Source organism: Chaetura pelagica, unplaced genomic scaffold, assembly GCF_000747805.2.
Source record: "Chaetura pelagica isolate M959 unplaced genomic scaffold, ChaPel_1.0 scaffold46, whole genome shotgun sequence".
NCBI lineage: Eukaryota > Metazoa > Chordata > Aves > Apodiformes > Apodidae > Chaetura > Chaetura pelagica.
In genome coordinates, this window is record NW_009954102.1 from 4,925,722 (window position 1) to 4,950,568 (window position 24,847).

The 24,847-nt window shown below is 37.4% G+C and overlaps 1 protein-coding gene across 1 annotated transcript in view; it reads right to left on the minus strand.

Annotated features, from left to right (window-relative positions):
• Positions 1-3,945: 3,945 nt before the first annotated feature.
• The window catches only part of ATAD2B (ATPase family, AAA domain containing 2B), a gene marked incomplete at its 5' end in the record, with an annotated part of 64,780 nt that continues 43,878 nt past the window's right edge, over positions 3,946-24,847 (minus strand). Inside the window, 5 exons of the mRNA XM_010002411.1 lie at positions 3,946-3,987; positions 5,809-5,937; positions 7,103-7,230; positions 8,900-9,592; positions 23,339-23,476. Of these exons, the coding sequence (XP_010000713.1) occupies positions 3,946-3,987; positions 5,809-5,937; positions 7,103-7,230; positions 8,900-9,592; positions 23,339-23,476 (1,130 nt within the window). The remainder of the gene's footprint in view (positions 3,988-5,808; positions 5,938-7,102; positions 7,231-8,899; positions 9,593-23,338; positions 23,477-24,847) is intronic.

Here is a 24,847-nt window from a genome sequence, read left to right on the forward strand (position 1 = left end):
TTAAGTAAGAGTAAGATGTGAGTTGACTCTTCATTTCCATAACCTCTGGCAGCTTGCTCTCCCCTGCATGAATTACTGGGGGAGGGAGAAGGAGAATATGCACTAAAGGAATTGCTAACTATATTAGACATCTATTTTGAAAAACAAAAAAAAAACAAACACAAATACCCAAAAAAACAAAAACAAATCCCCAACAAAACACCAACACAAAACCAAATGCAAAAAGTAAAAAAATAATTTCAATAAACAAGGAAGAATAAACATGTTTCTTTAAACAAAACCTCTAATGAGAAACTCTGGTATTACTTGGATGCTGACACACTGCAAGCAGTCCTGGGTGGTCACCTGCCACCCAACATAAAACATTTCCTAAGCACAGAGCATAACTTCATAACAACTGTGTTATTCACTTCCCACTATACAACGCTACGTTCACTTTGTCAGGCAAACTTAATAGGAGATTTTTTTCTTTAATACACAAACATTGAAAGCAAAATCATAACCAAACATCCCAGAGTAAAACACCTGAATTGCACAATCAAGGAGGTCTGGTAAGAAAGTGACTGGTATTGGCTATTAGGCAGCATTTCTTTGAAATACATTTTTGAAGGAGCTAAAGCTGTGTTTTCTTGTTATCTTTATTCAAGTATTTCACAGCAGTTATATTACAAATTACAGTAAAATGTTCAAAATTTCCAGAAGTTCAAAAAAAAAAAAAATTTAAATAACTTACTTCAAACTAACGTAAAATGAAGTCAAAATGCAAAACATCAATTTAAACACAGTTCTGAAGGAAACTATAGAATCCAAAATATACCATAGTTGATGAAGGAAGTCTACTTAATCCACAAAGTAGACTCACGTTAATGAAAGCAAACAGGACTCCCCAATGTCTAAATAACCCAATGTACAAGATACAAAAGATGCAAGTACAAGCCCAAATTCAAGCTTATGTTGTGATTACAAAATAAAATTAAAACAAAAGAAATGACTATCAGCTGCAGGACCTCCCATTCAGGAGACTGAAGGTAAAACCAGAGCTGACCCACCAACTTACAAAAAAAAAAGGAAGACAAGATATTACAAAAAACATGTAATCCTATAAATACATTGGCATATGAGGAAATCAAGTAACAATACAGAGGACACAAAACAAAACAAAATTAATCACAGGTGAGATTCAAGCTTGCAAATACAATCAACTCCGTAGCCATCAGCTTCACCCAAGAGCAATTCTATGACCTCCAAGACAAGCCCCACCAGCCCCCCAGAGAAGCCTCATGTCTTCTGGCTGGTCACATCTCATGGACCCCAGCACAAGGACTCACACAGGAGTTTATTTGCAATTTTCACAACAAGAAACAAGGAAGAGAGGTCAATTTGTACAAACTCTTGCCAGTGCTATGTGGCAAAAAAATTAAAAACATACAAAGAGTAAACAAGTTTAGACCACATGGATAGATAAACAGCTGTTTTAACTCTATAACCACCAGACACATCTGTAAAGGAAAACAAAAACTGAAGTGTGGTTATTTGGGCTAGGAAGGCGAGTATATCATTTTAGGAAAGCTGTCCACTAGAACATCTGATATAAGCTACTTTTCTCTAAACAACATGGCAGCTCCTCAATTAGTAAAGTTGCCTCTTAAGATTTTTCCCAATCAACAACTGACAGTAAACATTTTCCTTTAGAAACCTGACCTTTCAGAACCATTTTTAATGCTACGCATCAGCTGAAACTTGCTTGTCACACTCACTGGTGACTAAAATTCTCAACTGTTTTAATTCATATAAATTTATTATCTTCTTAAAAATGTATGCAGTTTTATCTTCCACAAGTGCTGCTGTTACTTGAACAAAAACTTCGAGTAAGTGAAACTGGAATAAATATTTTTAAAAAATTCTGCAGCAAGAACCTGAGACTTGCAAAAAACCCTTTTATCAGAAACTTGCTACGAAAAATCTGCTACATTTTATTTAATCAAATCTTAAAGTTTGTAACAACTTCCATCAAAATACAAAATGCTGTTAATGTACCAGACACAAAAATATCTCAAACAGGTATGATGCTAATAAATACTAAATGAAACATGGAAAAAAATCCCATAATCAAATCTGAGATCAAAGGATCTCGTTTATAATGTGTTTTCTGCTTGTTTTTGTTGTTTTTAATCGCACTTTCCCACCTAAAAAATACAGTGTTTCTGCATGGGTTGCATTTAGAAGGTGTAACTAGATGTACATGAATGCTTAAAACCTTTTTCTGCCATTAGCTATGAAGAAAAACAGTGGCATTTGAGGGAGAAAAAGATCTAAGATAGAATCATGTTGAACCATAGCATACAAAGCACTTTGGATTACTGCAGTAGCCCAAGGCCCACGTTCTGTTTCTCTGCAGCTCAATTTTACTATTAGCCATAGAGGTGGAGACAAAGTACCTTAGCTTCAGTTTGTAAATGGGAGCAGAGTGATTACAGTCCTCCATAAACACTGTTGGTAACGAAAATACAAAAAGCTGAGGTAGCTCAGTATCTCTGCAGTAGTCCAAGACTGGTTTCTTTAATTAAAAACTGATCACACTGTGTTGCATATTTCTGGAAAGACAATTCCACAGTCACATTGAATGGTTAACGATGGTAAGACCAGCCAACTTCTCTAAAAAAAAACATTTCCCACGTAGATTGGAAATAAATCAGCCCAGGTAATGTTTTACAATTGAGCTTGTGATAAAACATGTTTTTTTCTTGCAATTGCCTATACTCTCCAGTTTCCAGAAAGGAGAGATTTTTGAACTACATACTCCAGACCCACAGAACTATGGCCTGAACAGATCAATTCAAAAGGCTGTCCTCCAATCCTCCACAGTAACAATACTTTGCATGAACCCAGCTGTGAAGCCTAGTTTAAGGTTTGTTTTCAAGTGAGCTTGGGCTCCAGGACTTTGACCAAATATCATGTCTTCTTACCTGCACTGCACAGTCCAAACTATCTTACAAACATGGAACTTCAGAAAGAAACCTGCCAGTATTAAACTTGGGTTTTCTTAAAGAACTCAACATGGAAAATAAAAAGATGGTGGGAAAACACGTCATTTTTATGAACACAGAAGAGTTTCACTGTGTAACTTGTTTCTAAAACAAATGTATACCAATGAAAAAGAAATTTCACCATTTTGGTAAAGTATGTGGCTTTGTCAGTGTGTCTTAGTTTAGTTCTGTAGAGCAAGACAGGCATTATAGAACCATAATACTGGTTGCCATCCAATGAAGAGAACACAAATCATCCTTTTGGAGATCTTCATTCTGAAGACAGCTTTCTAACATTGCCATTTGCTATTTGCTATAATCCAAACCAATTGATTAGCCTTATCTTTCTCAATTGACTAAAAGGCACATTAAAGGCAGTTCTAGAGAGCCTCATCTTCAAATTACTGTACATCCAGTTACTCGAGATTCCTACCACAATGCATCACTGCCTTCTTTAGAACTGATTTTTTTTTTTGTCCATTACCCCAGAGAAGAGAAAAATTGGGAAAAAAAAAAATAAAAAAGGTTGCCTGTTTAAAAATATTTAATTTAGATCTGTTCTTTCCAGTTCTCCTGTATGTGTTGGTCTCCACTTTGCCTGCAGTTTCCCCAAAGATAATGCATGTAGAGTGAACAAGAGCAGAAATGAGAACAGTTTCTGTAGCACCAAAAATCTCCAAGCTGTGGCATTGTATTCATTATTTATATCAGATACAACTATATGAAGTTCTGTTTGGTTCTTGTAGGCTGGTTGGTTTTAGGTACCTGAGACAATAGCACCAAATTCAACAGAAAGAAAAACAGAGAGCACTTAAGACCAAGGCTCTGCACATACTTGGTGCAAATGGAAACTGAATGGCTCAGAGGACTGCTCTGCCATGAGCAGTGTGAGAGGATAAACCCACCCATCTTGACGAGTTCACAGGAATGTTTCAAAAACATGAACTGTTCTTTCCATCTCCTGCAAGAGACACAGAGCATCAATTATAATATAGAAGGATATAAATAATAAATACATTCAATATATATAAAAAAGAATAAATACATAAAGCATGAAGGACTTGGAGCTGTTGGAGCAAGTCCAGAGAAGGGCCACAAAGATGACCAGAAGGCCAGAGCACCTCTGCTATGGAGACAGGCTGAGAGTTGAAGTTGTTCAGCCTGGGGAAGAGATCTTATAGTGGCCTTCCAGTACCTGAAGGGGCTACAGGAAAGCTGTAGGGAGGGGCTTTTTACAATCAAAGGGAGTGAAAGGAGAAGGGGTAATGGTTTCAAATTGGAAGATGGGAGATTAGGTTACACATAAGGAAGAAATTCTTTCCTGTGAGGGTGGTTAAAACACTGACACAGGTTGCCTAGGAAAGCTGTGGATGCCCCATCCCTGGTAGGGTTCAAGGCCAGGTTGGATGGGGCTTGGAGCAACATGATCTAGTGGGAAGCGTCCCTGCCCATGGCAGGAGGTTGGAACTAGATGATCATCAAAGTCCCTTCCAACCCAAAGCTTTCTGTGATTCTATGACACAGAGACAGAAATAAAGCTACAGTATATAATAATATTTACTGGGCTATTTTGTTTTTAATGGAAGAAATAATTACTAAGAAAATAGACAACTCTGTTTCTTAGCTGCTATCTGCTAGCAAAATACAATAAAAAAGGAAAATAACTGAAGTAGTATTATGGTCCATGAGAAAATGCAAGTGTATTAGAGTCACTGGTACAATTAAATGTACTCAATATGTATTAAGAAAGCATTATGCTATTGGTGACCCATCTGTAAATGTATCTGCACTGTTTGGAGAATCAAAGTAAAGTCTCTATATACTCGTGCCAGATAAATGTGATTTTTTTAATCTACCTAACATTAGGCACAGACTTTAAATATATTTTTATGTGAAGATGGCAGAAGAATAGCATGAAAATGGTTTGAAGAGCACTTTGCAGGAACTCTACAATATTCCATGCTGATTTTGTTGTAAAATATCCATGAGAAAAACATTTAGTGTTCAGTGACCCAACTGGAAACTCATAATCGCCGTCCTTTTTTCAGAAGGGTTGGTTATCAGCTGAAACTCCTCTACATGTATGACCATGATGTTGAGAGGAATGCATGTCCAGAGTTATCACCAATCATCCTACATCCTACACCAATGGTGACATGAAATTGTGACATGACCAACTTACTGCTGATGCAGACAGGAGGCCTCCGACAGCAAACGCGTTAGAGGCAAAGGGTGACAGCAAAGGAGACATCTGGCTCACATCGTGCTGCATTAGACTTTCCCTAGGGTCTACTTACTGATCTAAAAGAAGTTTGTGAACTTTTAAGGTATTGTAGAAAAGTCAGTATCAGCAAACTGCAGGGAGCAGAGATACATTAATTGGTTTTGGCCTAGTTAAATCAAACGCAAGGAAGGGCAGCCACGGCACCACTGGTCAGTGTGCCTATAAAGCAGCCTCTTCACATCAACTGTTTCTCTTATCACAAATGTGGAAATTACTTCTAGTTCATTTTTACTCTGCTAGCATGTGCTTCTGCATGATGCTGTATGCTCTCCTCTTTTTCCTCCACTCTTCTAGGTTAAATTCTTAATCCTTTTCTGAGGAAATTATTATTAGAAACAACCTGATTTCTAATTCATTACGACGCTAAACATTTTTCAGTTTATAGATATGCACCTCAAGGTCTATTTAAAGCTTTCGCCTGCTAGTACAACAAATTGATGTATTAGCTTTTGCAAAACAGTCTCAACATTCAGATAAAGAAGAAAGCGTGAAGATCACCTCTGTAAGTTGTGATTTGTCATAGTCTCTACGATGTCTGTAGATGCATTGACTGAGAAGCGAATACAATCTCTCGAGTTGGTCTACAGTCAGGTTGTCACTTTTCTTTACCACTAAATCAAGCAGTTTCTGTTGGAATAACAAAAGGTGAAGTTAGAGAGTTTTTATAACCATTTTAGATTTTTTTAAGGACATACGAGAAACGGTTTCCTTCTGAAGCCCTATTTTGGGGGGATACACAGAAATCAAATGGACCACAACTATCAGTACAGCCACTGCTCCCATGCAGGTCCAAAACTGACTCAGTGTCTCTTTTCACTTCTCTGCTTATACCCAGCCTTTTTTTTTTTTCTTGTCTTAGATTTTATACTCAATATAACTGAAGCAACGTTTATCCTGTATAAATAACACTTCACTCTATTTCATCTTAGTCAATAATTCTGACAAAGCAAACTATAAAATATGCCTTGATAGCTAAAGCAGACATTTTTAAGAACTTGCATTGGCATGAAATTCTAAGTACCACCACATGGAAATACATTTGGAATTCAACAAATGTTTAAAAATGGTCCAAGAAAGGGGGGTGTACAACACATGTAAAAGTGCCCATAAAAGGTGAAAGCATGTATTTTACACATGCTATAAAAACAGTAAATTTACATTGTTTTTTTTCCACTCATAACACTTCTGTTATTTCCAAAGAAATCACCATCTGTACTCCACAGCAAGCAGGATCTAAATTGCATTGTAGGTCAAGTTAGCTTCTAAAACAGAAGACAGCCAATTTTACTGTAACTTTGCTTAAAAGGAGACAAAACTGCAAGAAAATTAACTAGCAGGGGTTCAGTCTATGACGCCAAAACATCAGCAAAAATTCCAATTTCTTTTCCAATTCACTAACAGCTCTTTCCACCAAGTATACATACACAGGAAGGAAAAAGATGTTAACTCCTAATTGCTAGGCACCCAACAGTTCCTCAGTAACTGGCATGTCCAATTAACACATAAAAGAGTTTAACACATTAAAGTACCTGCAAAAACTGCAATTAAAATAGTGGACTGCTGTGCCATTACTGGATTTGTAAAAGTAGTAATGATGGGACAGGATGGATTCAGTAGATTTATTCACTTTTCATCCAAAAAACACCAACCAACAAATCATCTTCAGAAGTTACTGCTGCCATAATATTTGTTTGCAGTCAAACATAAAGGAAACACTGCTTCACAGCTGAGGAAGAAAGCATTTTTCATGGACAGTTTCATCATCAGTTCAACTTTTTCCCAGTACCATTACCTTTAGTCTGTCATGGTCAACAACCACAGAGGGTAAGGGGTCTGACGGTTCCTCTGGGACCTGCTCCAAACTTGTGGGCTTTGACTGCTCCGTAGCAACTTTTCGTGTTTTCTTGCTTTTGAATATACCTGTAATATGAAAAACAATGAGACTGTCAGTCTCTCAAAATTAGCAGCCTGTTTCTTCATTTCACTTTCATTTTGCTTGTTTGGTTTGTCGGGGTTTGTTTGAACCAAGAAAGCATGACTGTAGCAGTGCATATTATTCAGCTTTGCAGACTTCTGTATGTGCACAAAAACACATCTCAGAAAACACACTTAAAACTGGTCATCTTTAAAACCAGCTCCAAAGCCTCAACAGAAAATTGAACGTCCTTTGAAGTTTATCCATTGTATCATTTCTACTTAGTAGCACCAAATTATACAGCTTTCAGTGAAGTTCCGGTATTAAGAGAAGGCTCAAAATCTTTCTGCCTAAGTGAATCCAATCCTCATTTTTTCTCTCCAAAGCATCCCATGTCTTCATCACCATGGTAATTCTAACATCTGCTCTACTCCTGAAACTTCACATTTCTCTGACACATTTCTGTTTTCTTCCACCTTTGTATTAAAGCTGCTGTTAATCCTGTAGTGGAGAACAATTTTTTTTTACATCTCCTTACTCTCTCCCTACAATCATTCACTGTCTGTCTCCACCTCAACTGTTTAAATGCCTTTTTTTTCCTGAGGACTCTTTGTTATTATAACCACCCTTAATGTTTACAAAATTCACCTACTACATTGAGATATGTAAAGGCTCTTAAAATGTATCATACTCTTCTGATATTCTTAGGACCTTTTCTTACATTTCTGACCCACAGAATCACAGAATAGTTAAGGCTGGAAAGGACCTTAAAGACCTTCCGCAATTCTCCTTAATTTTAGAGAAAATACGTATGTACAAACACAGCAAATACATATATAGTAATATTCTCATAATTCAGATCTCTCATTAAAGCTCATTTATTTTGTAAATCTTGGTGCTAACTTTTCAAGTAGAGATTGCATTTTTTAAGATGATTTTGAAAAGCTAATTAAAAAAGCAATCATGCATAAGGCTTTTATTTATCTTCCCTAAGGAAACTGTGTCTCTTGCCTTCAAAGGATATGGCCCCTTCTTTCATGCACCACCAGGACTTCCCTTCTCTTTCTCTTATCTTTTTGCTGCACTGTTACTGTGTTGACTAACTCCAAAGTCAGATACGTTCTCCATTAGATAAACAACAATTTATCTGGCTTTTGCTACGAGTTATACTGCTTTAACTTTTGCTATGAGCAAATGTTTTAAAGGAATATATTTTGGATTTCTATAGTCTTTCATTCAATGTCAGTGATATTTTTATCATAAATCTCTAACAAAGTCAAAGCATATCATACAGATAAAAATGTTGATCAGAAACAACATACAGACCAAAACAAATATATTTCTCTGCCTTGATAATATTTTCTAAATCTTTAATTATTGTTTAGATGTTACCTCAGTATTTACAGTATTCCCCACAAAGCCTACAAGAATAAACAGAATATTTCAGCTATGGAGATATACTCACTTGCCTAAGATAACACTGCAGCAAGTCAAGGGTAGACATCTTATTTATGTATGTGGAATTAAATGTTGTAAGCATACGAAAAGTTTCAAATAAATAGACAGTAATTAATTAAATATTATAATAATCACTGTAACATAAGATATTACAATTTAAAAATACACATTAGCTTGGACACTAAGATAAGGACAAACACTCAAATCAAGCTATACCTTCTTTATCTGCTTCAGCATCTTTACTTTCAATGTCTGTGCTCTGTAGTGTTTTTTCATTATTGCTGCAATGTGGTAACTCAGCTTTCACTAGATCTCCTTGACTTTCACTGGAAGCTTCTATTTTCTCCTTTGGCTGATCTTCGGATGAAGAATTTTGCCTGTCACTAGACCCATAGCTTTCATCACAGGGTGAAAGAGCATCAACTGATTCCATTTTACCGTTATGACATGCTGGAGCAGGCATTCCCCCCGAGCTGTGGACAGATGTCTCTCCATTCACACAGTCCCCTCTGGATGTAGAGTCCTTCCTTAATTCCTTTTCAGCACTCAGGGTAATGCTGTCGGTTATTAACAGAGATTCATTCGAGCTTTCTTCTTCCGTGGATGCAAAATTGTTTTCCTTTGCTGATGTCCCATTGTTAAGTCTCTGCTCTGCATCTATATCCATAATATCACAAGAGGATTCATCATTTGTCATGGAGAGATCTCCTGTTTCCTCCCCATTCTCCTCAATGCAGTCAGTGCTGATCTCTAGCTCTCCATTTTCCAGCAGTTTACTGTCCTCTCCATGATTTTCATCATCAGCAAACTTTGCATCATCTTCATCTTTCTTTAAATTGTTTACTTTCCTCTTCTTAATAATGCCTTTGCCCCACTGCGAGCGCCGTCTTGATTTCCTCCTTATTCGAACTGAATTGTCATGAAAAGAGAGAAACTTTTAGATGCACAGGTACCCCTCAGGAAACAGATTAAGATACAAGAGTGTGCTACAGTGTGTGAAGCAATCAGATGTGTTCGGATTTCAAGGAAAAAAAGCAAGCTGTCTGTTGATTTCAATGTGAACAAATTACAGATACAAAAGACTTGTAGAAGTTTAAGAAGTGAACACTCAGTCATGTACACAATTCCTCCTCTAAACTAGGGGAACAAGGAAAACTTGCTAATCTATTTGATACATACCCATTAGTAGGTAAAACACTACAAGGAAGCAGCTAGGCAATTATGTGAAACTCAGTCTCTCTCATCTGGGTAAAGCAGACCCTTAAAGACAGTTATTCTCATTTTCCCTTTCTAAAACCTCAGCAATTTGAAGCCATTATGAAATAAAACAAATAGAAGTGCAGTCCATGGATTCATGGGATAATCCAGGTTGGAAGGGACAACAGGAAGTCTCTAGTTCAAGCTACTACTCAAAACAGGGTCAGCTATGAAAGCATCCCAGGTTGCTCAAGGCTTTATCCAGCCATGCACTGAAAACCTCCATGGACACAGACTAAACCACCTTCACGGGCATCCCAGACCAATGCACAGTTGCCCCAGCACTGAAAAGGCTTTTTGCCCTATATCCAGTCACCACCTCCACTTCAATTCATGTGCATTGTCAATTCAAAGAAGTCTTCACTGTTTACATCAGCACAGTCTCCTCAATCTTCCATTAATTTCCATCTCTGTACTCAACTCCATTGAAAAAATGTGGTTTTAAAAAATGAGGACCTTTGTTTTAGACACAGACCATTTTAGCAACTCCTCCTACAGGAGGACCTCACAAACACCTGCATTTTTGTAATGAATTTCAGCAGAAGGGGAACCATAGCTCCTGGCCTCAGCACCAGTGCCTTCCCACTGTTATTATGCAACTCGACTTGAAGCAACATGGGCCTGTGATCTTCTCTTTCTGCATCCTTACTTTTTCACTTCTTCTGGTTTTTTATGTGTACTTTCTGTACCTTTTAAAAATCCCACAATGAACATTTTTCAGAGAGGGCATCCTTTCTACTAACCTATTTACAGTGATATATGACTAAGGCACCAATTTAAAAGAAGTTTTGGGGCATATATTTGCAATAGTATCAGTGAATGCTGAAGGAAGACCATCCAAACACAACATTGCTGTCCATCACAAAACCATGGAATGATTCAAATTCAAGTAATGATACAGACTGCTCATATTTTTGCAGAATTACTGAAGTTGCAGCCCGGTGATTACAACTGAAAATCAAAGCCAACAGAGATTAACAAATTTTCCTCCATTTTGAAATGACTCCTGTGATGAGCAGTTCTGTAACGTTCTTGGTATTTGCAGGTTGCTTTGATTTATGGGATATTAAATCCTCGATCTGCTTCTGTCAACCTCACACTGAGTTACAAAGACCAGAGTTCATTAAGTTGTTTTGAAGGTACAAGCACTATGCAGGTACAAGTGTTGAAAATGAAATCACAGAAGCTCAGAGAAGCACAACTGTACTTCAGAATTTCCTCCCCATGTGTGGCATATGTAAGGAAGTAGTTTAACCACTACATTACAAATAAATCTTAACCTTTTAGATTTCAAACCTATCTATAGATACAGTCACATCGCAATAAAAACACAGTCTCACTTGGAATGTGTATTTATTGTTATAAATAATCCTTACTGAGAACTGCAAGATTCAAGGGGAAAAAAATCCCCTTTCTCCAGCTATTTTGCAGATTTTTATAGAGGTTTGCACAGTTTCACTGGCTTTTTTGATGATGAACTACAGTCTGCTCACACAACTTTTTATAAAGGAGCCCACATAATCTTGCCCTAGACTGTACCAGAGATTTTCATTAGCAACAAGCAGCAAACATGAAACTAAACAGGGAGATGGAAACTTATTGACAAAAAAAACTCCCCTATTAGGCAAAGGGTTTAGCCTCAGGTCAACTCCAAAGATGACTAAATAAAACACAGTGGAGAAGCAAAAGTATTTTAAAGGAAATTTCCTATGTCCTAAAGTATATAAATTAATAAGAAAGTTGACATTTTTAAAGATACACAGATTTTGTCTTTTTTGGCTGACTTTTCTGTAAAAGTCAGATATAATGTCAAACATACTTGACATTTATTATATCAAGGAATTGTACTTGAAACATGCCCATTTTACTACTACATTCCTTTCGTCCACCGTGCAAGCTCTACCTGGGATGAGAACCTATAATTTGCCTAAACACACAGGTACATTCCTAAAAGCTCTAAGCGTGGGACAAATCCCATTAAAGTAAATGAACTTAATCCTATATTACACACTTCATTAAATTTCAACTGTTCCTAAATGACAGCCAGCAAGTGCCCAGCTGAACTCTCCCTCTCATGCAGTAGCATTAGAGCGTAGGTTGTGCATTTTGGCTTTCATAGTTGTTTTTTAATTAGGACAAAGCAACCACAGAAAGTGACACCGAAGATGTCCTCCCAGGAGTTCCAAGGTTTACACTGCATCAAAACCAGTAAACGTATGAAATTTTTCAGCTACATCATTAAAGTATGCACACAAAACAAAGCCTTGGTTCAAGCAGTGATACTATAAAACTGGTGTTATGCCACACTAATTTAAAAAAAATAAATTATACCTCCAACCAACCCCTGAAGATTTAGGAAAGAACAAGAGCATCACCAGATACTACTGAACATGCCCTCCTAATATTTAACAGTATTTGTACTAATTGTCCTGGTTTGTTGTTGAACCTGAGCCAAACGGTGACACTAACAAAAGCAATAATCTAGCTACTTCATTTTTTTCACCCACATTTAGTCAATACAATTCAGTTAATGCTAAAGTCAGACTCACTTCTTGTTTTAAGGCACTACCATTATCTCCAGAGCTGCTCAGGCCTGTAAACAGTAAGTCAATAGCCCTTCAAAAATCCTGATTCTTTTTGTCCCTATACTTGTACAAATCAACTTTTTTGTCTGTCATTCAGATAAAAGCCTTCCTGCATTCACAGATTCTCAGAATGGTTGGGGTTGGAAGGAACCTCTGGAGATCATCCTAGGTGTCCAGGTGGGGTTTTTAGTATCTCCAGAGGAGGAGACTCCACAGCCTCTCTGGGCAGCCTGTTCCAGTGCCCTGCCACTCTCAAAGTAAAGCTCTTCCTTGTGTTCAGATGGAATTTCCAGTGTTTCAGTCTGTGCCTGTTGTCCCTCATCCTGTGACTGGGTGCCACAGAAAAGAGTCTGGCCTCACAATCTTAACACCCACCCTTTAGATAATTATAAGCATTGGTAAGATCCCCTCTCAGTCTTCTCTAGGCTAAACAGACCCAGGTCCCTCAGTCTTACCCCATAAGAGCGATACTCCGGCCCCCGAATCATCTTCATAGCCCTCCAATGGACTCCCCAGTAGCTCCTTGCTTTTCCAGCAAGGACACACTACTCCAGATGTGGCCTCACCTGAGCAGAGCAGTGGAAGAGGGTAATGCCCCTTGACCTGCTGGCCTCTCAACCCCTTTCATCCCAGCCCCTGATGCCTTGACTCCTCAGGCATTCATAAACCCACCTAAATCTCTCACTTGAATGTATTTAACACAAAACTGCCCACATAATTTATATTACCTCAGTGAGGTTCTTAGTCCCTATCTAATGTATCTTTGAACTCATTCACCAGTTTTTACCCTCTTGATCATGTTGAAAGTAGACTTCTAGTTCTCTCAATTAAACTGCCAATTTAGAACACCACCTTTCTGTTCTCTACCAGGCTGCATTGCTCTGTGCAAAGGACTATCTTCTGGGATAGGAGAGGAAATTTTTTTCTAGATCCTTAGCACCCATAACAAAATTACAGATTTTTCTTTTTTTACAGACAGTCAAACCTCTAGGAAGAGTGAGAAGTTCAGCAAGGAACACAACATTTAAAAATCAAACCTACCACACCAGTCTGTATTTCTGTCCTGTCCACTTCCTCCCAAAAAGCTAAGGGAGTGATACAAGTAGGAGGAATGTTTAATGGAGCATGGAACCATGAAACCAAACATAGACACAGACACCAAATCTTATCACCTAGATTGACTCTCTTTATATTTATTAGGGAGACAAAGGCAGTACTGAGAATCACATGGACCTGAGAAGCTGTCAAATGAGATAGGAATAAGTAATTTTTTTCTGTGAATCCTGCATGACAGTTAAATATAATTCAAAAAGGAAGGAGCCACCACAGGGTAAAACTCATGTAAAACTAAAGGGATAATGGGCAGGAACTAATGGGTTAATACATTGCTGCTAAAAAATCAACTTAACCTGAAAAGTCCCCTCTTCTCTACCTTAATGTTGCTATTTGATAAGACCAAATAAGGTACCTTAAGATATTAAGATAATAGTCCCCCTATCAAAGGGAGAATCCCACACTTATTTTATAGTCAGTATGATTCACGACTCATTAAAGTTATTATAGCTATTTACAGAAGAAAAGCTTCAAGTTAACTTTGTTTAAAAAATAGCCACACAATATACAATTGCAAGTTAAAGCATTAATACCATTTCAACTCTTTCTTTTAAAGCTACTCATCTGAAATCTACACACTGATACCCAGTCTTTTGGCACTATTTGTGCCAGAGGCCATAGAAATACTATTGTCAAAGGAATCCTGCTTTATAGAACTGAGCTCCTGTATCTCCAACTATTACAATATCAATTATTCACACATGAATACATTCTCTTGCCTTCTGAATCACTGAACTCTTCTCTCTATCATCTTCACATAACCTTTACAGATCTGCAAAAAGGGTCCTCACTGCAGTTCTAGATTATTTCTTCTTTGCTTTTTTGTAAATCATTACTCAGGATTTTTAATTACCATAAATACCTGATTGACCGTAAGTCACACATAACATTTCACTGAAGTTTACATAAAGTTGGTATCAGAATCAACCATTCCAACGTCTTCTTTTTTTCCTTCCTAAGATGTACAGTGTATGCAGACAGCATTTTTTACAAGTGCAGTGTAATACAATGTCATTAATCACTCCATAAAAATCCACCCTACATTTTGTCAAGCAGTAAGGAAGGATTCTCAATTCTTACATCCCTATGTGAAGACACTTTTAAGAGTCTGCTGAAAGATCCCTAAACTTATGACAGCATTTCACCCAGAGATGGCTTCCCATGATTAAAAAGGAAACTGTGCTTATTTCAGCAGTAGTTCCCTAGTAAAATGAAGTAAGAAATTCACAGAATTATAGAATGGTTTGAGTTAGAAGGGACCTTAAAGATCATCTAGTTCCATCCCCCCCTTTCCATGGACAGGGACACCTCCCACTAGATTAGGTTGCTCAAAGACCCATCCAACCTAGTCTGGACCACTTCCAGGGAGGGGCATCCAAAATCTCCGTGGGCAACACATGTATCACCATTCTCACAATGGAATTTCTTGCTAATGTATAACCTAAATCCACCCTCTTTCAGCTTGAAACTATTTCCCCTTGTCCTATCACTACACATCCTGGTAAAAAGTCCCTCCCCAGCTTTTCTGTAGCCCCTTCAGGTAGGTATGGGAAAGCCACTAAAAAGTGTCCCTGAAACCTTCTACTCTCCAGGCTGAACCATCCCAACTCCTTCAGCCTATCTTCATAGCAGATGTGCTCCAGCTCTTTGATTGTCTTTGTGACCCTTCTATAGACTCACTCCAACAGCTCCATCTCCTTCCTCTTTAAGGGGATCCAGACCTGGACCTAGTACTCCAGGTGGGATCTCATGAAAGAGGAGTAGAGGAGCAGAATCCCCTCCCTTGCCCTGCTGGCCATGCTTGTTTTGATGCAGTCCAGGATACATTTGGCTTTCTGGGCTGCGAGTGCACATTGCCAGCTCAGGTTGAGCTTCTTATCAACCATCACCCCCAAGTCCTTTTTCCTCATGGTTATTCTCAATCCATCTTGGCCCCTTGCATGTTCAGCCTTAATAGTCTCAAGTCAGACACACCAAGTAATGGCAACCTCTTCTGGTGAAACACCCTTATTTAGAAGTGCACATCTACCCTATCCAGCACAGGGTACAGTTCTTGGATACTAAAGAAGAGTGATAGTCAAAAAAACCAAAACAACACAAATGAAATATCTAAGTCCTTCCCACATTTCTGAAGTGTTTCTGCAAGACCCAAGAAGAAGCTGTCACCTTTCTGTTTAGTATGGTCTCAGGAAACCATATCTAAAAACCCATAGGTGAATGGTACAGAAGCTTCAACGTTGAGATACACACTGTTGCTGTCCCACAAACCCAGAATGACAGTGACAGAACTACAAACTACATAGAAATAAAGGAACAGTTGGAAAAGGAAGCAGATATAATTAGAAGATTCAAAGATTGTCAGTCATTAACAAGCAAATCTGCTTGCCTTAATGTGGAGGAACTCTAATGAGAACATGTAACAGTCAAAGCAGGTAAGTCTTGAAATTTCTGTTGACTTTTATTTCTTGACTACTACAGTATATTGAGGCAGAACAGTATTAGTGGAGGCTAACAAATCCCTTTATGCTGCAGAAAAGAAGATCCTTATATGCTGCTGCACTGCTAAAAAGTCTATCAGAGAAAGTGAATCCTCTGTCATTAAATGATAAAACGCACATCTATCAAACAGTAGATTCTCTGCTGTTACCTTTATTCCATGAAGAATTCCTGGGGATTGAAATCCAATGGAGAGTCTCCTGGCAAGCAAGATCACCATGGATCTAGATTTTGTCCCTGCACTATCATCAAGAACCACCCGAAGCACTGGATGTGTTTCAAGTTTTTCTTCCATGATCAAAACATTAAACTGCCTTCTGATGTCTTGTGTGTAAAGTAACTCAAAGCCTTGAGAAAGCACTTACTACCTGCAATTTACACTCTCTTATGTGGCATCCAGGATATCTATGTATCTGCCAGAGTAATTTATCTGCTTCCAGTAGCTCCACATTACTTACCAAGGGGCACTGAATAGCTCACTTGAAAGTCTCTGGAGTTTTTACTCACAAAAGTCCCAAACTGCAGTCAGAGATAAGCAGCAAGAAAGAACAGAGTACTTCCACAATGGCTTAAAAAGCAAAATGAGGTGCCAGCTTCCACTAACAGACAAAGCCACTGCTCCCTCCAAAGCTAGCTACAGCATTTCCACTACCTCATTTGTGCTGGGCACTACTGTTCCTGCAGTAAAACAGATAAGGGAACTAAATCTGTCTGAAACACTGTATTTTTTTTTCTGGCTTAGTTTTCAACATCTTCAGTTCCCCAACTGAGCTTTCCAACTCCTGAATGACTGTGTTGGCACAGGGGAGATGGCAGGACTATGCAACCAGCGAGAAGGCAAGACAGCATCTTCAGTAGTAACCTGCAGTTTGAAAAGCTCCAAGTGACTGTGGAACTTATCCCTATGAGACACATCATTTTCTTCAACTAGTTGGGAAGGCACTCAAGGCACAGACCTTTAAAATATTCTATGCAATGACATAACATGTTTATTATCTCGACTTAACATCTTCCTCAGCATAGATAACAGTTTAGGTACTGTAAACAAACTTAGACTCAACAAGGATAAGTCAAGTTCTATAAGAAGAGAAGCAGCACATTAAAAAAAACAACAAAACAAAACAACCCAAAACAACAACAACAAAAAACTTGGCTGCAGTATCCTCAGCATTTTCTCCCCCTAGCCAACTGCTTTCCCTTAAGATCCCTTATAATGCTCTTGACTCAATCTCTTTCCAGTATTTCTCACAAAACTCTCCCACCAGTATCTTCTGTTCCTCCCCATCCCATCTGAGCAGGATACAAGAAACACTCCACCTGAGGTGTGCACACCATGCCTGGCCAACACACTAACTTACCAGCTACCAAAGCCAGACGGAACAGGTTAACCACCAGTTTCAATCTACAGCCTTTTCCTTCAGTAGACATGTAGATTATCCAGCTACCAATTTTCACAAAACCTGCAGGAATCTAATCCTTCAGTCCTCAACTCCTGTCAAATCTGTCTGAACCCAGTTAAAGAATTCAGAAGTTATTAAGGGAGCTGATACGGACAGAGCACAGGTATTATTTTCTGGGGAAACCAAGCTAAAAATATAATATTACATGAAACTAGAATAATTATGTAAGTAAAGCACATTATAAGACAGTCACATAGGAAAATTAAAGAGAAAAATGAAGTCAAAGGAGAAGAGACAATCAAATTATTATCACCTGCAGAGATAATTTTTAGACTTTCCACCTCTAGAGATCTGCTCGTTTTCCCTCTGCTGAGTAGCTCTGTACAACTGCAACTATTTGGTACATTCAGTTGGCTCTTAAGGACTACTGACTGGCTCCTTGCCTGCTGCAAGAGAGCCACGAACAAACACAAGGTTCTTCTGCAGCTTTACAAGCAGAGAAGAGGCTCCCACTCCAATTAAAATTACGTTCAGTAGTGTTTGCAGCATTCATTTGTATCACCTATCTGAAAGGTTCACGGCTGCCCCCTTGGTTTCTGTGTCAAGTAGGCAAAATTAAAGAAAATAAAACCCACAAAGAAAACTGTAGTTAAGAAATGGGCAATAACAAGAAAAAACAACAATTTCTGCATACAGAAACTTTACATAAAGTCTTTAAGCAATTTAAAGCAAATATTGCCACAGCTTTCAAAAGGGAGGAAAGAGTTTATCTTAAAGGTCTGAAAACTTTATTACCTTACTTGTCTATAGCACTGAGGAAATAAAACTTTTAGACTAATGAAAAAAACCCTCTTCTCTCTTTTTACAGTGTTTATATGAAAGGTGGTGGTAATGCTTTCAGGAAAACTTTCTTCTTAAGAGAGGCTGAACAACCTTGTATTGCTAAGTTAGAAAGGAGATGAATAACAAAAGAATACAAAAGTCGTCACTGATCAGGTAAATTGTAGGACTCTTTGCCCTCATCAGAGAAAAGAAAAAGACATCTGAGTAATTCAAGAGGCAGGTATTTACTCGTGGTGAAAGAAAATTTCTTTACCACTAGGAATCACCGTTTCAAAAAGTTTGATGGGATCCCAAAAAAGAACAGGTAATTTGGATTTATTAGAATAACCACAAATTCATTAAACAGCATTTTAAATTAGAAGAATTACAAAGTCTATGAGTTTTAAAAAAAAACTTTTAACCAACTCAGAATTAGCTAAAATGGCATTTCCTTCAAAAGCAGGCATGAAAAAAGTAACTTCTATTCCTCAAATGTTTGCAACTTCTTCTTAAAGCATCTAGTTGAAGCCAGTGCCAGATACAGGAGATCAAACTACTCCCATCCAGAATGCTAACTCCTCAACTAGCTAGAATAAAATCGGAAGGAAACAAAAAGAGACAGTTCCCTCAGCTGTGAGTAAAGGTGCCCTCAAATTCCAAAAAAACATTTTTTATGGCATTGCCTCTATCTCAAGTGAGAACTAATCCAACTCCCTTTTCTGGAGAGCATGAGGAGAAAATAAAAGAGCAAGTCTAGAACTTGTGACAAAACAGCAGCAGCTACTATGATTTTAATGTCAGTAACTGAATGACCTAATAAGCCAGTATTCAAATCCTAAATCCAAATTCACAACTAGTCCAAAAGGAAAAAAAAATAGTTAAAATAATAAAAAAACATATGGTACATGCTCTGCCATGTCCTTTGCTAAGGCATTACTGAAATCATATGAATGCCTGAAGTACAGCGATTACAGACACCATGGTAGTAGAAAGGTGCATGGAAAAAGACTAAACAGGTGAAAATCAGACCAGGACTGAGAATAAAGCAGTTTCTGAGAAAGATCATGAACAAAAGACATTTCTTTCTAAAAATACTCCTGCCAAAACAAAACCTGTCTTCCATTATAGAGCAGTAACATGTAGTTTCATATGATAGCAAAGATCCTAATGGGGGAGAAACCAGAAACCTAACATAAAAAGGAACACAAAATATTATTTATTTAGGAATTAGATTTTCTGCAGCAGTTTGGTTTTTTTTAATATCCTTGCTTGATATCCCTGCTGTTCGTTCTCTAGAGACCACGAATCAATGCAATTAGAGGAACACGTTAGCAGTGAGTTTACTTCATATTTCATAAATTTCATTTTAGATAAAACTTAATATTTTTAATGCTTCACATAACGCAAAATATTGGGTTTTGTTTGTTCCAAATGCCATTTTCACAGCTATCACATTTCTCACACAGCATACAATGTATCTTCTCTGTGTACTAAACACAAAATCTGCAGCCCATCACCACAATACACTATTGTTAACGACTGAAAACAACATTAGCATGTAAACCTAAATCTTTTCCATACAGTTTATTTATAGGTAGCAATAAAGGAAGCTACTGCAAGAAAGTAAATTAATAAGCAACATACTCCATCTACTGGCAAAACAGAGCAGCAGGAAAAGTTTTACTATATGGCAACCCAAGGAATAAAGAGATGCTGATGTTTTATGCTAATGCGTATTGAAACTAATCAGCAATGATTAATTCACAAGACACACCAAAATGCATATTGATGGTAATTTCCTCTTACACACACACACACACATGTATATATAAAGGCAAAACAAGGGCCCACTGACAAGAGGCCATGGGCAGAGACTGAAATACAAGACATTCAAATGAAAATCAAGAAAAACAGATTTCTGACAGAGCATGGAGCTTCTGCTCCTGGAGATATTAAAAAAATCAACACCTTGAGCAGGCAGCTCTGAGCAGGGGAGTGAGAATAGATGATCTCCAGATGTTCCTTCCAACCACAGCAATTTTGTGATTCTATGATCATACAACCACTTGTAACAGGCTTTTGACCTATAATCCTGTTCTGAGTTCCCATCAGAACACTTGCACTTTCCTCAAAATACACCGTTGATACAGAAATATTTCTAATTATCCATGGCTGAACTCTTCCATATGGATTTTCAGCAATTTCTAGTAATGCAATACTTTTAAAACCTATTTGTAGTGTGATAGACCATCCACAACAGGTGTACCTTCAACAAGGGATATGGAAGTTGCAGATTAAAACTAACTCAGGAGCAGGTATCATAGAATCACAGACTGGTTTGTGTTGGAAAGAACCTTAAGGATCATCTAGTTCCAATCCCCCTGCATGGGCTGGGACACCTCCCATTACTCCAGGTTGCTCCAAGCCCCATCCAGCCTGATCTTGAACACCTTCAGGGAGGAATACCTTAAAATAGAGCAACCATTTTGTGCCACATTTGTGATAAGTCATCTGTTCTAATAAAACAAAAAACTCAAAAATACATTAGGAAAAAAAAAAAAAAAGAAAAAAAAAGGTAACTAAAAAAAAATAAAGGAAGTTTCATACAAAAGTATTTAGCCTCAGAAAACCAACACTTGACAAACTAACTCTCATTCTCTGTCACAGCAGCCCTGAACAGTAAACAAGGCTTTAAACTGGGGAAGGCTGCTAACACTGTTTGCAGTCCACTCTAGTTTTAGAGATGACTGACAATTATTTTCTTTAGAGTTCTCATGTGTTTAATCTGATTTGACCTTTTTGCAGGTATTTTCTAAAATACTGTAAACAAAACTCCTAAAATTAATTTAATCAAAAAACAATGTCATGATTTGTGATTTTTTCCTTAATCTAAGAAAATAATTATTTCATGTTCAAATAGCAGGAAAAAAAGGAAGCTTATCAGAATTATTAATTGGAATGTACAGAACATATTCTGTGTAATTAAAATATATTCATCATTGTCCTTGTTATTCTGCTTGTGTAATACATTTTAGTCTTACAAAAACTTAGCTCTTGACCATATAAAAATTCCACTCTACCTCTAAAACCATCCTCTGTTCAGAAATCCCTTCTCTAAACTTGTTTCTTTCATTTATACAAATCACAATCCACCATATAATCAGCTGCTATTCCAGTACCCTACAATCTGTTCTCACTTACTCTAGCTCCTTCCTCCAAAGAAAGTCCTTTTAAGACTATGTCTCTTCCTAGCTTCTAGTCTCTACTGAACACATCAATCTTTTAAGTGTGCCATGTACTATTTGAATCCCTTCTGCAGATTTCTGATTGCTCTTCAATTCCTGGTTCCCTCTCTTGATTACTAGATGCATCACATCCCTCCTGGACTAACTGCCTTTCCCAGACTTAGCCTTAAAAGGCAGATTTTCATTTGATCATAGTCCCAAACAGCACTAAGCCTCAAATTTTCTTGCCTTCCTACCCTTATCACCAAAATACCAGCAGAAACAGTGCCTTAACACTAACTTCTTTTTTGTTTACACACACAGAAACGCTGGCAGTGTCCTTCAGTCACTGGCTCTAGTCTTCAAAGGACTGCCACTGCATCCACAGCATTTGGTGGAGAAGAGAGCAGAGGTACCAGAGGGTTTTTTACATGAGTTATCAGTAATGGCTGCTATCTCTCTTCCCAAGAGACATCCACCTTGGAGGTCTATAAACCCCACCGTCTGCTGCACAGCATGCTGAGCCAGGAGAGTGCTCTGTAAATCAGCCAGAGTGAGAATCTCTAGCTAGGACTGCATAGAAAACAAACAAAAAAAAATCACTGAGAATCCCTTCTCTTCTCTCTCCCTTTTTGCATGAGCTGCCAAATGAATAAAGAACAGCTTGGATCCACATCATCAATTTATTATATAACAATTTATCCAAGCCATAACTCTGTATGATTGACTTTAATTCCTTTAACAGAGGAAATAACAGCTTCAGGAAATAAAACCACACCACACACCTCTAATTAATTAAACTATTTGACATCGACACTACCATTCATATATAAACAATGTTCATCTCCAGACAGTTATCACCATGCCTAGAAAACTCTCTCATCAAGGAAAAGCAACATGAAGGAGAGCACAAAGAGCAATGAAAATCTGTCAGCTCCAATCTACCAGTTTGCCTATTAAGCAATAATTGATAATACTTGTTAATAATATATTAATAATGGATTCCACATTTTCAGTGGGAAAGCCATGCACAGCTATCAGTATATCCCTCAGAATCACTTTCTCTTACAGTCTTCATTTTGTTTGGAACAAAAATATATGTTGTGTACATACCTGTTCTAATCAACTTACTCCTTCAAAATAATTAGCAGTGCCTCTGATTACCTACACCACAGCCACTTCTCACAATGCTAGAGATTTTGATCACTTAATCGGACTAATCCAGGAGGCTGCAACGAGAGTATCATAACATCCTCCAATAATGGGTATTGACTATTGAAAAACCAGGTGCCATAAAAAGAAATACAGTTAAATTTGTAACTGCTTTTCTATCTTTTAGCATGATACTGTATGTATTGAAAATAGGAAGTAACTACAGCCCACGAGAAAGAGCAGTAATCAGCATGTAGGTATGCAGCTGTGAAAACACAGAATAAACAAATCTTAACACTCAAACAGATAAAAGTTATCTTCTCATTACATCAGAATTGTCTGATGGTGAAAATAGTCTTTTACAAAGAAAACTGTAATATTCATTGTATTAGAATAAGAGTTACTCATTATCACAAAGTCAGAAATCCTGCTTCTTTACAACTTCTTAGGTAGAGGTTTCATGTAGTCAGAAAAAGAGTATTTCCTAAAGGCCCATGGCTAAAATTACTTCTGTGAATAATCTGTAAACAGTAGTAGACACACATCTGAAATGCTTGCCATCAGAACTGCCTCTTGTTTTGCACAATGACCACCCAAGGTACTCACACGCACATTTATTTGCAGAGTTGGGCCACACGGCCATGGTGGGTTTTTGCTTGCTCCGAAATGACTCTTCAGCTCGAGCTTCTGTTTTCCGTACAGTGGAGCCATGAGGATTTACTTGTTCTGCCGTCACTGAAAAGCCTGCATGCAGAAGATAACCATACCTATTTAAATAAACCAAGCTGCAGAAAAGTAGTGAACTTAGAAAAAAAACTTGGAATACCATGCTGCAATAAGAACATATCAATTAAAATTTAGCTGGACATTCAAAACAAAGGTAAGAATCAAGATTCTTTGTTTCCTAGTGACAACATAACTTAGTGGTTGCATGGTCTTAAAACCATTAGCTCTGATAGTAAAATATGACTCTCTCTCACACTTGGGTCCCCACAGATTTCACTCTTCTACCCATACATATTTCCTCTATAAACCAAATTCTTATTGACTGTTTTCATTTTTTTCCTCTTTTTAAACAGATTATTCAAAATAAGTGGCAATTCACAAGGACATTATGTCATATCAAAAAGAGTATCTGAATAAAAACCTTGTATTGTCATCATGATTTATGTTACGCAAAATGGACCCATTTCAGAGTCAGTATGAGCTCTTAGAATAAGAAAATGGAATTCTGCTTTTAACAAAAAAGACTGGTTTACTTTCTGTAATCTAAGTTCATCTCACAGCTTCTATTATTTCATAGGTTTTTAAATGTAAATTCTCAAAGTGCAAAATTTCACATTGGTTAAGTATAAAGACATAAACAAATCTCTCCAGTTTTGTATTTATGAACTAGACTTCCCTATCCCTCCACTAAAACAAGTCTTCCAAACGTTATACCATGCCTCCAACAGTAATCAGAACAAAGTATCAACAGATGACAAGAAAACTGATGGATACAGAAATTAAAAGATGCACAGAACTCTTACCTAACAGTTAATAGTTGTACCTTAAGTTTCTATTTATTGTTACAAATATTTTTAACTGCATAGAAAAGATATTTCATTACTTGAAACATCCACCACTTCTACCTTGTTATCTGCTGGTTTCAACAAGAAGCTGCAAATTCCATTAACGTAGCTTTTTTAAAATTTATTTAGGAACTTAGACCTTGTTATCCTTAGATTTACAGTCTTTCAAGAACAGCACCTCATTTCAGTAATACAATAACAAGGAAACCTAGTTTAATTCTAGATACTAATTTTATTATACAGTGTATTACTCGTTACACTGCAATACTTCTTTTGAAATTGGTCACCAGTTTCAGTACTAAATAAAAATGGCAGATGGTCAAAAAACCAGAAGAGTTGTGGGAAAAAAAGTGATGCAGAAAATGCCTTTCATTTTGACACTATGTAAGACTGCTAAATAACTTGCCAAGAGCATTGTGAAGAAAATGGGATATGGAGCTTTTTAGCTTTAACCCTCATCTTCAGCATCCTGGAAATAAATTAAAAGTTAATACATGGCAGAATTCAGAAAATCAATGGCTTTTCAACTGGGTGAAGATTAAAA